This window comes from Magnolia sinica, chromosome 4 (genome assembly GCF_029962835.1).
Source record: "Magnolia sinica isolate HGM2019 chromosome 4, MsV1, whole genome shotgun sequence".
Classification (NCBI taxonomy): Eukaryota; Viridiplantae; Streptophyta; class Magnoliopsida; order Magnoliales; family Magnoliaceae; genus Magnolia; species Magnolia sinica.
The window spans coordinates 7655888-7671473 of NC_080576.1; the positions used below are offsets into that span (position 1 = coordinate 7655888).

General features: G+C 39.3%; 1 protein-coding gene across 1 annotated transcript; it reads right to left on the reverse strand.

The window, feature by feature from the left end:
- Nucleotides 1-492: 492 nt before the first annotated feature.
- LOC131242310 (haloacid dehalogenase-like hydrolase domain-containing protein At4g39970) lies at nucleotides 493-10046 on the reverse strand. The gene is made up of 11 exons (XM_058240879.1): nucleotides 9567-10046; nucleotides 6496-6589; nucleotides 5910-5954; nucleotides 5594-5644; nucleotides 4928-5002; nucleotides 4797-4830; nucleotides 1710-1765; nucleotides 1545-1604; nucleotides 1002-1061; nucleotides 858-904; nucleotides 493-772 (listed from the first exon to the last, which is right to left on the reverse strand). Exons 1-11 carry the CDS (start codon nucleotides 9992-9994, stop codon nucleotides 724-726), a joined length of 999 nt encoding a protein of 332 aa, XP_058096862.1. The 5' UTR covers nucleotides 9995-10046; the 3' UTR covers nucleotides 493-723.
- Between the last annotated feature and the right edge of the window lie 5540 nt (nucleotides 10047-15586).

Consider the following 15586-nt stretch of genomic DNA (forward strand, 5'->3'; position numbering starts at 1 on the left):
AGTATAAAAGAGTTTATAGTTTCGCCAAACCCGCAAGCACCTCTCCATGCTTGCTTCTATATGTGGCCAAACATGCCAACTAGCACGTGTAGGACAGCTGAACCGTGCATCAGGTGGGCCACACAATTTAGTTGCCAATCCTTCTAACCAAGTGTCACTCGCACTTTGAGTTGTGCTTTGGACTTGCACTCCTCTTCTGAAACAGCTGCTTCCCTGCTACTGCACCTGAATATATTGCTGTTTCACTTCACACTTCATGCAACTATCACCATGTAGATGGCCTGGCTGAAAAATCAAGTTGGTCACCTCATCGAGTGAATGTGGACTGCTGATGCATGGCTTGCATGTCCCAAAAAAATTACAAGTAGGCACATGTAGCCATGTATAGAGGTAATGTGGAGTGGCATCTGTGATCTTAGCAGAAGGACAAAGAAATATCCCGAGACAAGATTCATGAAGATCCTGAAAAGATCATCATTACTCATTAATAAGTGAATATCAAATCGAATTCTTATATATTCACCATGGTATATCAAAAATAAGTAAAAAATTTACAGACCATTCAATTCTAATTTTTCTGTTGAATTGATTGAACTGAAAAATACAATGGAAAAATGATGCATGGGACTGAATTCCAACTACAACAACAATCGAACCAACCCAGTGGTAGCCCAAATGAGAAGTTGCATTTAATGTGGATCCTGGAGGATGTGATACGTTCATCTAATTGGCAGCCACAACATTTTGAAGCAACAGTTCAAGGTCCTCCAAGCTGCAGAGATGGGGGACATCCATTGGTATTGCAATCGAATAACAAAATTTTGATGTCTATCACACAGTATGAAATGGAATCATACCTCACATTACTCAAGTCAGGATAGACTGCAATCGCATCTTTGAAGTCCTACATGCAGTCAGATGATATTCAATGCGCCTTGCAATGAAATATTCAGGTGCCTAGCTATGAGGAACACTGAAAACTAATGAAGACAAGGCCTCACCTGGTTAGCAGTTGAAGATGTATAAGTTACAACACATGACATCCCCGCTTTTGTTGCTGCCTATTGGAATTAGAAGCTTTGTTCAGGCTAAATCCCAAAATTCAGTGAGATGGTGTATATTTTAGCATGGAGGTTTGCTAAGCCCACAAGCTTATATGGGGCAGCTCGTGTACACACCACCACATGTGCCAGCACATATGTACAAGATCTGATCCACCCATCAGAGGGGCCGCACTAATTGATGTCCTGGCCCAAGAATCTACCCAGTCAAATAATCAGATGGGTCACGGTTATGAAACAAATGTATGGCTGAAAAAAAAAGGTGCTGAAGCTTTCTGACAATCCGCTTTCTGACAATCCACTTGGCCCACCTAACGAGTGGATCAACCGATTTTTTCACATGACACATCAATATGGTCAGAACCACCCAACGGGCGTCTTGGATATTGCACCTGTCTTCCATGGTAGCAATAGGTAGCGTGTAGATGTTATGCCCTGTACATGCATATGGGCCTGGCAAAACGCTTTAAGCACAAGACCTACCTGTAGCCCAATAACACTATCCTCAACCACCAAACAATTTTTTACCAGCACACCTAGTTTCTGCATGGTATAGAAATCAAACCTTCGGTTATAATAGGTATTAAATGGAAATAGAAAGTTTGAACTTGAAAGAGCACTCAAGGCAACTTTATTAAAATTAATCACCTTTAAAGCTGTTAAATAAATTGATGGATCAGGCTTCTTTTCCTTCACATCATCACCTATACAGATTGAATATGGCAGACAATGACACGGATATCTTTCTTCTTTGTGAAGTTTGGTGCATTAAAGATTGTATCTGCTCTCTGAACAAGTGGAGTGCGTCAATTGCAAATGAGACGATGACATGTGTGGAATGGTGTTTACTACTCAACAAAATGAAGGAAGGTGATGTGTGGCTTTTCGCAAGGTAGCTGAGAAGTTTGGTGCATTAAAGACATATATCTGCACTTTGAACAAGTGCAGTGTGTCAATTCAAATGAGGGGATGACATGTGTGGAATGGTGTTCACTACTCAACAATATGAAGAAAGGTGATGTGCAGCTTTTCGCAAGGAAGCCTTGGCTATTAATCTAATCAGAGGAATATCTTCGAGGCTAGAACATTATCAGATGGAAAGACAGAGTCCATTAGCATGTAGCAAAACAAATATCCTTAATAATGAGACTCATTTATGAAATGATGATTTGCGCTCACTCCCAAACCATTTTACATTTCAAAAGATACACAATCAGAAATTTCTCTTCTGAAGGAAAACAGAAACCTCTTGGTTAAGAAATATAAGTCATGAACAATTAACAATAAGGAGTAGCTGTTGCTTTCACTAACACCCACGAAATGGACATCAAAATTGCAAAATGTTGAAAAGTTGTAAAGATTAAGAGTCTAATGGCAGCAAAACACACTTAGATAACACTGCATGCCCTGGTCAACGGAATCCTATTATATGTGAATGCCATAGCTATGAACAAAGTTCCCAAGTTATCCGTGTGCCTATGAAGGAAATAAAATCCAGGTGGCATTGTATTAAAACTAGTGAGGATTATGTTAGGCCAGTTGGTAAAAGAGATCAAAAGCGATTGTCAATTTTTTGAAACTTCAAATATCTATAAATACAAGATTTTTTTTTTCTCATGAATTTCCAAATCAAATAGGTTGAATGAAACTCAAAACTATTTAACTCCCAAGCCATCTGAAATGCACAAGGATATGATTCCAGTCACTAGTTAAAATACAATGAGTGTTCAATGTATTGACAATATCAGCCAATATTGTTGTCATTGCATGGTAGAGATACAAAGCAGGGGCGTGATAATAATAATAAATAAATAAATCCCATGTATCAATGATAATATTGCTGATAAATGACCATATATCAATATCTGCGATATTTCCCATGACCATGCCATCCAGGACCTAGAGTTCATTATTCAATATTTTCTTCTCTATTTGTGGCAATTAAGCATGAGTGATAAATCTACAATTGGTATGTATACTTTTTCCTCACAATTAAGCTCAATCCCTTGCCCATAAGAGAGAGAGAGAGAGAAAGTTCAATCCCTCTCTTCGTTACATCACAAGGGCAACAATGCAATTGATTAAGGGTGTTGGCAATTGCATTTACCCCCCTCTTGCTTGGGTCCTGGTGCTAAACCCCATACTTTGTCAAACAAAATAGACATTCTCCACAGTTGAACTCAATGTGGCCTGAAACCAAGGTATATTTTTTATTCTTTTTAGTGTTTTGGAGTATTTGCATTTCATTGCTTGTATTTTATGACATTTGAATGATAAGAACTCATTTTGGATATAATTGCATCACTTATGGCTGACAACACTTAGTTTTGTCTCCTAAAGAACAGAAAACTATCATATCTAGTGTTTTTTTTGTTTTTTTAAATGTATAATTAGGTGCTTTTTAATACCTGAAGTTCCACTGAAAAATCCCACCATCTTCCTAAAGTTTCTTAATGTCTCTCTCAGCCAATGACGCATCGCACGATACATATGATATTTCCTGATGTTTTCCATAACATTTCCACATTCCAAGGGTGTTATACATGGTGTGTTACTGATACATAAAAAATTAAGAAAACCCCATTCACTTTCTAAAATCCCTGATCTAAAAAAACTGGACAAGCCCTGAAACATACTGTTTGACAGGCCAAAGCGATGGGCAGGGAAAAGCTGTAAATAACAAGGAACTCAAGTCGTCATTATATACAATAAAAGTAAAGTCACCAGAATCATTCCAATCATGTGTAAGCTTTCAAGATGTGGGACAAATTCAAGGACAAACTCATGGATGGCCAGGATCAAAAGAATCGGGCTAGAAAGTTTGATCCAGGGTCTAGTGCACACTATAGCTTCCTACGGCCATAACTTTGAGAATGGTTATCCATTTCACATGTATAGTATGTCGTTGGAAGGCTACTGGCATGTAAGATTCAATCATTTTAAGGGTCAAATCTAGGTTTCAAGTAAAATTTTACAATTTTTAGTAAGTTTCAATTTTTATTATTTTTTAGTTGTTTTAGAGTTTTAAGAATCCTGTAGGCTATAATAGCTTAAAGTTTTTGTTTTGAGTCTTCTAGGAGAGTTTGTGTATTATTAGTCACATTTTTAGTATTTTTTACTAATTTCGGAAATGGGTATTATTAGTCATATTTTTAGTATTTTTAGTAATTTTTACTAATTTGGGAATGTTTCCTAAATTGAGTCAAATTAGGAGTCCAAGACCTCTTTTGTTTCTATAAGGCCATCAAATACATTGTAAACAGCACTTTCCATCAACAATATCAATTTTAATTCTCGTTTTAGAGATTTTAAGGACTATTCTTGAGAAGATGGTTATCTTCTTCCTTTATCCACGCAACCGCCACATTATTTCAACACCGCACCACCATACAAGTTCACCAGCCATATCCACACTATATAGAGTAACAAATCATTTCACTACATAAATCTGTACAAGACTAATGTATGCATCACATATACATTTATACTCTTTGAGTGTGTGTGGAGCCTAAAAACAGAATATCAGTGAGCTGCCTTGTTTTAAGCTTCTTGCATTTTCATCAACATGAATATTAAACATGCACGGAATCCATAGACAAAGTTTTATTCCCCTAAATGCAACCATGTTAATTTATAATAATTTAAATAAATAAATAAATAAAAACTATTTCCATCAAAGAGAATGCACTAAGATATCAAGACATTGTATTTCGAAAGTACATTTGCCAAACTTACCTGCAAGAAAGCAATCAAGACTCTGGAAGCGTTCCTACAACATGCAACCAGGAATCAATCCCACCTCATGTGTGAGGAAAGCTGCAAATGGTGGTTCTATATCTGAACCAAATCTTGGAGAAAGGACTTACAATCCCTATAAGATTTTCAAGACAGAGTATAACTGAACTTTTAGTTGCAGCAGAGCAAACAGCAACTTTAATTCCCTGCAGAAGAAGAAAAAACAAAAGATATAAATTGAAACCTGCAGGTCATTGCAGTACATTTTCTACATTCAAGTAAATGGATGTCAAATAAAAAACGAAGCACCCCATGAGAAGAGATATATATAGTTCATGCAAATAGAAGTTGATGGGGACAGAAGTGTTCGACAGGCAATGCAAGTTATTCAATGCTTCATAATTGTTTCAAAACTTAGGCATTAATGAAGAAAAGGAGTCCACATCCAAATGTCCCCTTTAGAAGTTCATTTTGGGCATTTGGCTCACCAAAAGATGATTTGGGGCAATTACCATGGACAAGCCACATATTGTGGTGAACCACATAAATTCTCAACTAGCATTTTGTTCCTTTTCCCTTCAGATGCTACTTCCACTGGTTTATTGACGGTGACTTAATTGGCATGTTTACAACTAATTTCATCACAAGCGATCCTAAATTTTTCTTCCGCAAACTTCCCCAACAAGAAGACATGCAATGCATGAAATGAGTTCGCGCTCTAGCATCAAATTGAGTGACAAAGAGAGATTCCAGCACCAAAATAAGCAAGTCAATTTCAAGTTATTAAGTTATCTTACTGCAGCCTTGGCCTCATCCATCAATCTTAGAACTCCGGGTCTGGGCTCCACCTGGTCACAATGTCAATTGACATTCATTACAATGACTTAGCTCAGAACATAAAGTTAGTTTCACATTTCACATTGAGAAATGATGCAGTATGAATAACCCACACAATCTTACACCATGGGCCCCACCCAATCCCAACTAAAATGGCAAAGAAGAGCAGGACCCAATTCCCAGCTTCATCCAGGGTGTTCTAGACCCGATCAATCCCTTTTACATAACTAACCAAAATAGGAAGAAATAGGGTAGCAGCAGTAATAATCTTCTTACAGTTCCTGATTTGATAATTTCTTTGTACCTTTCCGTCTTCCAATCCTACAAAACAAAATGCTTCATCACATTAAAAAAATTCCAAATGCAGTTGAATTAGGATCGCCATGAAGAACGGAACTGTAAGATTATTCAGAGCTGATAGGGCAAAACAAGATTTTTTTAAAGGGCTAGACCAATGTATTGTCCACCATTATTCGTAAATTGTGATCCCTTCTTAACCTAAACATGGCACAACTGAACCTTGATCCAGACGTCCAGACCAGATAGTGGCCCCAACTGAATACAACACTGATCAGAAGATCTTAACCATCCAATACCAGCCATTGCATTTGAATCGCTGACCATTTTCTTCTTCATCCTTCCATCAAACAGACACCAATTGGGTGGTTAAGATCATTGGATCAGTGAGATTTTCACTAATCCATGCCGTGGCCAGCGATTCAGATGGTGTGGATCGGTATACAGGCATGCCACGTGCATGTTGGACGATTCACTGCAGTTAAAGAAAAGGAGGAAAAGGCAAACACTAATCAAGGCCCTCCTCTAAACTGAAACCCAACACGAGGACTCAAGGAGAATTTACTTGAATCATGTCGATCAGCTTCGCTCGGTCCGAATCCTCAGCTGGAGGTGCTCCAAAGATTGAAGAAGAAGGCCACCCGTTCTCCGAAAAGTACCTAAGAAACTCAGCATCAGCACCAACCAACACCGAATGTAGAGAAAGCGCATAAGAAAATAGATAAACAAATCAAAACATTAAGTAAAAAGAATAATCTAAACACACTATATTCCTTGTGTGAGAGCATGAATATATATGTTAGATGCTACAAGAATAGAAAATACAGGATTTGATACCTAACAATCAGTTTTGGAAACTGTTGATACCTAACGATCAATTTTAGAAACCGTTTAAAGGAAACATGCAGTTTAGGCTTGGAGAGATATCAGGAGGTGCTATTGCAGCCCCTCAAACTAAACAGGAGTTCAATCACAGTTAGTTTGACTGTTAGATACCGAAATTTGTGTGCCATAAGTCCTTTGGTGAATATATTGGCAACCCGTGAGAAGAAATGAAGGGCATCAATGTATTTGCGAATCACACGTTCCTTGATGAAATGATAATTGATTTCCACGTGTTTGGAATGGGAACGGTACACAGGATTGGTAGCAAGAGCCATAGCGCTAATATAATCACACCAGATAATCAGAGGGGCACGAATGTAAATGGAGAAATCCTTGAGAAGTGTATGAATTCACATAAAATCAACAGCAATGTGAGCAAGATAGGTATTCAACTTTAGTTCTTAAGTGGGCCATGGTGGTCCTTTTTTTTCTTTTTTCTTTTTTTACACTCCAAAAGACGAGATTGTTGCCCAAGAAGATGCAAAAACCACTGGTTGGTTACCGATTATCAGGACACTCCAATCAGAATCCGAGTATGCCTGCAGGTCCAACGAGAAACTCAGTTTTATCATGATGTCATGACGGATGATGCCTTTAAGATAGCCCATAATGCACTTGACAGTTGTTCGATGGATTGAGGTCAGGGCATGCATGTATTGACCCAAATGATTAACTACAAAGACAATATCAGGATGAGTCAACATTAAATACTGTAGTGCGCCAACTAAGCTTCTGTAATCAATGACATTTGGAAGCAGATCACCATCATATTTGGATTTTTTTGGCCAACAGGAACAGGGGTAGATCTAACTTCCATCAGTGGAGAAGATCCATTATATATTTGGTCTGAGATATGAATATTCCACAGTGATCACATTGTACTTGGGGCCCTAGAAAGTAGTGAAGATGGACGAGGTCCTCCATTGCAAAGTTTGTACCTAGGTGTTCAATCAGACGAGTAAGATTAGCAAAGGAATCATCCTTTATAATAATATCATCAACATAGATAAGTAGGAGAATAATTGATGATTTGTCACGACATAAGAACAAAGAAGTATCCACAAGTGCACCCTGAAACCCCAAGTTCCATAAAAAAGTTGGTGACCTGTTGAAACCATGCACCGGAGGCCAGTTTGAGCCCATAAATTGTTTTATGTAATCAGCGCACATGCGTATGTAACAATGTATCAGTAAACCTAGGAGCCCAGTGCATGTAGACTCCTCGCCAAGTGCCCTTGTAAAAAGACGTCGTGGACATCCAACTAGCAAACAGACCACCTGAACTGTACCACAAGAGCGAGGACTACCAGAATGGTGGCTGGTTTAACTACTAGGCTAAATGTAAATGTTTTCATATAGTCAACGCCTTCCTGTTGCCGGTATCCCTTTGCAATGAGGCAGGACTTAAAGTGCTCGATAGAGCCGTCGGTGCTATTTGATGAGGCTGAGATGGGACCAATGACCACATGCCATTTTTTATAAGTGCAATGAACTCAGAAGCCCCGGTGGCCCACCATTCAGCATGCTTGAAAGCTTGGCTATAACATGTCGGTTCGATAGGAACCGAAGACGTCAATAGGGCCATGGGGAGAGGGAACCAAGTTGCGAAGAGGATTTTGGGCTTTCAAGTGCCATCCTTAGTTTGGGTAACCATATGGTGAGAATTAGTGGCTGTAATGGGTGGGGTAGGATGAGATGTGTTGAGGTCAGTTGGTGTACAGGAAGTTGATGAATTGGACGACAATGTGAGATAATGGGAGAGGAAGTGCTTGTTGGGGTAGTGTCAGGTGATTGGTTAAATAAAGATGGGCTTGGAGAGAAATCAGGATAAGGTGGTAAAGAAGTGCCAGCCACCTGATTTATAACAAGTACAGGTGAAGAAGTGAGGGTAGCAGGGTGTGCAGGGTGTTGAAAAATGTCCAGGTTGGGACCTAATGAAGTGGTGTGTGAATGGGACATGTTCACACCAGGCAGTTGCAATTCCACAGAAGCGACATCAGTGGAGTCATCAACAGCAGCAGCGAAATGTTATGAAACTGGAATGTGAACAGGGGAAATGACGGACTGACAGAGACCATCTCAGTTGATGGTCGTCGAGAATGTGAAGATACTTTCATCTAATATAACATACCAGGAAAGATAAACACATCCAGATTTGGGTTCAAAGAATTCATAACTCTTATAGTTGAAATTGTACCCAATAAAAATACATTGAGTTATGCAAAATTCCAGTTTGTTTCTATTACGTGTATGTAAAAATGGGTAGCTAGCACAACCAAATGTCCATAGTGGAGCATAGTTGGGGGGTTTGGCGAATTTTTCTTTTCCCAGGGGTTAACGTTCCCAATAACTTTTGATGGTAATCGATTTATTAAAAATACAGAAGTAGAGAAAGCATCGGTCCAAAAGTGATGAGGTAGAGAAGCATGAGCTAGAAGAGCGAGAGCTCGGTTTCGATCATGTGCTAGTGCTTTTGTTTTGCAATGCCATTTTGGTCTAGAGAATGCGGGCATGATAATCAATGAGCGATTCCACTAGATGAAAGAAGGGTGTGAAACCAATGACTCGTGAATTCACGTCAACCGTCCGATTGAACGTCCTTGATTTTTGTAGTGATCATATTTTCAACTAATAGTGTAAACGAACCAAATATATCATAAGTTTGAGATTTGGATTCCATTCGGTAAAGCCACGTATACTTGCTAAACTATTAGAGTGAAGTGAAGTATAAATAAATAAATAAAAACGAACCATCTCATCTTGGGTTTGCCGCCGCCAATTTGATTCTGGAGCACGTCGTAGAATTCCAAGCCCCAATTGAGGGGCTGCGAGGATGATGGAGGGCATCTGACGTCGAAATGTGCAAAGGCGTCGTTGTAAGCGGTCCTGTGGAGGTGCTCGGACTCGAGGATTACGCCATCGCAATCGAAGATTAAGGCGTGTAAGGGAGAGGAAGGGATTTGGGAGGAGGAAGAAGATGCCGAGGCAGAGAAGGGTTTTCCTCGGAGGGGTTTTGAAGAAATTAGGCGGGATTGGAGCTTGTGGTGTAGATTTGGGACACGAAGGGTAAGTTGGGAAGAAGTTGAGGGAAGATCGGGAAAGAGGCGAAATCTGTGGTGGGAGAGAGAGGGAGGGAGGAGGAGGTGTTGAGAGAGAAGGAGAGAGGAGGAAGAAGCCATCAATTCTCTATCTGATCTTATGATGGGTGGATGACTGGTGGCTTTTGGGAAAGAAACGCGGGGATTTTGAATGGCGACTTGGATAGAACACGTGCCAGCATTGATACGTGCGAAATATGTATGGCATGCGTCTCATGTGTGCCACCTGTTAGGGACGGGGATTGCCCACTGACGCTGTCAGTAGCGAGTGGCTACTGGTCCGGGCTCTGTGGAACACACCATAGATGTACGTGTTCTATCCACGCCGTCCATCCTTTTTTTTTCAGAATCAATTTATGGCATAGAGATAAAATTAAGGAACATCCAAATCTCAAGGTGTACCATACCATAGGAAACAGGGGTGATTAAACGGAAGCGGATGTCACCAAGTTATGTGGGCCCCACCATGATGTATTTTTTGTATCCACACCGTCCATCCATTTGGAGAGATCACATTAGGGCATTATCCAAAGAATGATTCAGATCCAAAGCTCCAGTGGACCCCACCACAGAAAACAGTGGTAGAGTGATGCTTGCCATTAAAAACTTCTAAGGGCCACAGAAGTTTTCCATCAAGCTGATATATGTGTTTTCACTTCTGTATTGACTCGTGAACAATTTGGATCTCAAATAAACATCATGTTGGGCTTTAGAAACGTTTCAACGGTGGGCGTCGCTCTTCCCAATGTTTTCTCTAGTGGGGTCCACTAATGCTCTGGATCTGCCTCATTCTTTGTCTTGTGCCCTAAAATGATCCCTCCAAATGGATGTACAGTGTGGATATAACACATACATTATGATGGCCCCTCAAAACTTGGTGACATCACTTTGGTAGGGAGTCAGTAGCTAATCCACGATATGAGTTGTACCCAGGGGTGTACACGAACCGAGCTAGCTCAGTTAGCTCGCTCGACTCAACTAGAAAAAGCTCGATTTGACTCGGTTCAAAGCTGAGTTAGAGCTAGGTCAAGCTAATTTTTTGAGCTTGAAAATGAGTGGGAGCCGAGTTCTAGCTAGCCCCAACTCAACTCGACTTAGGTCAAACCGAACTTGAATCGAACCAGTTCGGTATCTTGGTTGCTTTAATATTAATGTTGCTCACCAACCGTTTGATGAAATAACTCAATGAAGTGTGGCTAGTGGCAAGGAAAGTATGTATATGAAACAAATACCATTTTTTTTTCTTGATTTTTATGTTATTTAGAAGGTGTTTGATAAAATACTTGTAAAACCATTATTTGTATTTTACATACAGTGAGATTTTAAAGGTGCAGTACATGTGTTTGTGAAAATGTTGCATAGGCCAACTCAACTCCAATTAGCCCGAGTTGCTAATCGAACCAAGTCGAGCTAGCCAATCAAACTTGAGGACTGAGCCGCGCTGAGTTGAGCTAAAGCCAGCTCAACTCAATGTACACCCTTAGTTGTACCAACAATTCAAAGGAGATCAAAGATACATGGCCCTAAAATGATATATTTATTATATCCACACCATTCATATATTTTGTGAGATCATTTTAAAGCATGATACCAAAAATGATTGATATATATCCAAACCTTAAGTAGACCACATCAGTGGGACAATAATTCTCAGCGCTAAAACATTCAATCAGTGTGGTCCACTTAATCTTTGGATCTATCTTAGGATGAGCTTTCCAAATGAAAGGACGGTTGAATATAACCATACCCCATGATGGGACCCACAAAACTTGGTGACGTCAACACACCAGCCAGATTGGTGATGTGTGGTACACTAGCCAATCCGCTTCCTGATTGAACACCCACCATTAAAAATTTTAGGGGCCACAAAAGTTTTCGATCAATGTAGTTGTGATTTTCCTTCCTATGTTTGTGTGACCTAATCAACAGATTAGGTGCCAAAAAACATCACAATGGCCTCAGAAAGTTTTTAATGGCAGGCATTCAATCAACTTCCTGTAATATGGTCTACCTTATATTTAGATAAGAAGTTTTCAATGGTAGGCATGCAATTAATTACTGTTTTTGCTATGATATAGTCCATTTGAGATTTAAATCTACCTCTTTTTTTTTCCTTTTTTTTTTTTTACCTGTGCCCTAAAACAAGCTAAAAGAAGATGCATGGATGGGCAATGCGGATAAAACACATACATCAAGGTGGGCCACAAAACACCTACCAGTAGCCACCATGCTATTGGCAGCATCGGCACGCAGTCTGCATCCACCGTTTAATGGCGAGGGATGATGCGACAGCCAGTCAAAAAAACTGTTTAAAATTGCATTTGAGGAATATAAGTAATTTAAATTAAAATCTTTAGTATGTCAAACAAGTCTATATAAAGGCACATTGCATTGTGTATTTAGCTGATTTGAGATTATTTGGATGGATTTTGCCTTTATTCCATTGTTTGGCAGCGCACATTCAGAGGTATATAGAATCAATGGTAAATAAAATACATGGTGTTTTTTGAAATCTTCCCTTTTAATGTGATTCTAATGAAATTAAATTGAAATGCTTTTTTTGGCTCTCTTTTCAGGGGTGGGAGAGTGGCATGTGTTACAAAGATACCGCCCGATTACTAAACCACTACATATGTGACATACCGATATGATACTCCCAACCAATTCAATTATCGGCTATATGATTAAAATCAAACCAATAAAATGATTTGGATTGTCCAAATGTTGGCCATTCATTTGGAAGGTTAAAAAGCATTAGTTGGTCACTCATTTGTAGCCCACTTAAGGCTTGAAATTTCCACATTCTTTACCAAAATACATATTTCAATGGGCATATTACAATCAATCCCTCAATGTCACAAATGTATACTAATTAAGATATTAAAACTAATTTCAATTAATAAAATTTAGGTTATATGAATATATTAAGAATTACAATTCATTCCAATTACATGCATCCAAATATAAGTTTTGGATTCCAATTCTTTTTTTTTATTATTTTTTTTTATTTTACACACGCACACACACCCCACACACCCACGCTGGTGGAATTTGCGTGGAATTTCACCACCTATGGGTACTCGAACCCTTTATCGGGAGTTGAAACTCCTGAGAGTCTACCACACGAGCAAGCGTAAGGACCCATTTCTTTTTTCTTTTTTTTCCACGACCTCGAGATCACATTCCAGTTCATTTTAATTACAAGCTGATGGAGACAATTGAGAATATAGAATCACTTGAATCTAATGTAATTGTGATTTGGATTTCAATGCATTCTAAATATAAACTTCCAAACAAGCCCTTAAGGAAAAAAAAAATCACTTACGAGCTGATATTGAAGATATAGAGCATTGATAATATGCAGGCAATTAATGAACCACAACTTCTGATATCGTACCATTTCTTCAGCCAGCATGCCACTCGTGCGGGACATCAACACCATGAAAATGGATATATCCTTCACCTGATGCAGACATCAGGCCTTTCTGCTATTCAAATGAGCCAAATCTTTGATATCAATGGACAGCCAATGGTTTGACATAACATATATATGTGGCTTGCGTGGTGATCTGATCAGCCTGATTTTTTTAGAAGGATGATATTCAGGGTGGGACATCCCGTTTTCATGGTGTGCTAGTACATCCTATACAAATATTATGTTGGTTGAAAAGATGGGAAGGTGCCACAAGTCAGCTCTCTAAGAATTATACCAATGTTCTCTAATCATATATAACGTGTGGCTTACCCAATGAGTGGGCCGGTGCGGATGCAAATGGGCATCAGACCGACTGGATGGACTGGATTTTGCATCATGTATGGCATGCTATTACTTATGGCCACGTGTAGTATTCTACTCTAGCACCCTTCTTGATTGCATTCATGTTCGTTGTGTTACCAGGTAACATTGGTGTGTCCACATTTCAGGAAGAGCCCTGTCATTCTTCTGCATCGAGAGAGAGAGAGATGAATTGTTTATGACCCTGTGTGGCCGTGTGAGGGATTTGAATGGGACACATGTCAGATGTCAGATATTAGCCTGTGCAAAGCATGCTTAAAAGCTATTGGGTTGAATATAGACTCAACAGGGTGGATTTCTCACAAACGTCACATCACAGTGGCACCACCTAGGTTCCCAGTGTAGGAACTAGCTGCAAGAAATCCCTGTCCCATTTACATGAAGGAAGCACTATAAATGCCTATAAAACCATACATTCTTTTTATATAACTGTCCACTTAATAATTGGACGGCCCAACAGAACAGATCAGCTCAGGCCAAAATCTGGGCCTAATTTCATGCCAGTGCCCAGAATTCCAGCCGAGTTTATAGGCATCTAGTTTAATTAATTTTGTGATACAAGCATGCAAATGAGAAATGACAAAAATACTTGCTATTCCTTGGCAAGCGAGCTAGAGCACGAAACCCCTAGGTCCACCTCTCTACGACAGGCGGGCCCAGTTGACTTGTCATTTTGGACTGTCCATTTAGCTTTACATGGGAATGGTTCAAAACAAACGTGGATCAAATTATCCTAGCCATCTAATTGGTGTCCTTTAAATCGTAGAAAAGTGATTACCATCTCCTTCTTAGAAAAGAAACAATAACAATTTCGAAGTCATACAACGGATGGATCATACATGTGACATAATCATGGCATTATTTAAATATCTCATCACCACACATAACTTATAGATCACAAATGCTTCATATATCTCACATATGTGAGACACGTGCGATGGTAATCTCTCTTGACGGTTAGGTGCAAACTCCACTGGAGTGCTTAGCAGCAACCCTAGAAAATCATGTGCACACGAGCGAAATAGACCCACACGCATATACACTAACGAAATTTAAGAGAGATGCCAGATTCTTTATTAAAAGAATCTCTTTCCCTGATGCACTTTCTACGCCAAGGAAAGGTCCATTTAAACGGTGTTACCCTGACTGTATGGGGCCACCTTGATGAATTTGTTGTACATCCACGCCGTCCATCTGTTTTTACAGATCATTTTAGGTGGTGATGCCAAAACTTAAGGAGATATAAATCTCATGTGGACCATACCACTGGAAATAGTGGTGAATGACCATTAAAAACTTTTTGTGGGCCAAAAAAGGTTAGGATCATGCTAATATTTGTTTTTTCCCTTCATCCAGGTCTTCTTGACCTTATCAAAAGGTTGGATGGAAAATAAAAAATACGTAAACATTAAAGTAGGCTCTAGGAAGTTTTTAATGGTAGGGCATTCAATCACCACTGTTTCTTATGGTGTGGTCAATCTGAGATTTGGATTTACTTAACTTTCGGGACCATCTCCTAAAAGACGCTGCAAAAACGAATGGACGGCATGGATATACAGAGTATCATCAAGGTGGACCCCTCAGTAAGTGTAACACCCACTAAAGGAGAATTACAACCCACTTTCTGGTTTTTATTAATGGACTGAAAAATACATAGCAAGAAAATAAACATAAACAAAACCAAAGCGAAGAGGGCCCACACATGACACCCATGAGATTACTAATAACGCTTAACAACCAATTCTCCATCTTCAAACCACTTTGTATAGTGTCAGTGAGAGATTCATATGTAAAATGGGCAATGCGCACCCCAAGCAGTATAGGATCCCTAGAAGATGAGATAGAGAAATGAATGAGTGCACTGCACCCACACAGTA

Bases quoted from the DNA above. Each gene is read 5' to 3' on its own strand.
- LOC131242310 (XM_058240879.1), bottom strand. From the start codon at position 9,994: ATGGCTTCTTCCTCCTCTCTCCTTCTCTCTCAACACCTCCTCCTCCCT. The intron at 4,831-4,927 runs GTAAGTCCTTTC...TGCATGTTGTAG, and splicing joins TTGAAAATCTTATAGGGATT to GAACGCTTCCAGAGTCTTGA. The intron at 905-1,001 runs GTGAGGCCTTGT...GACTGCATGTAG, and splicing joins CATCTTCAACTGCTAACCAG to GACTTCAAAGATGCGATTGC.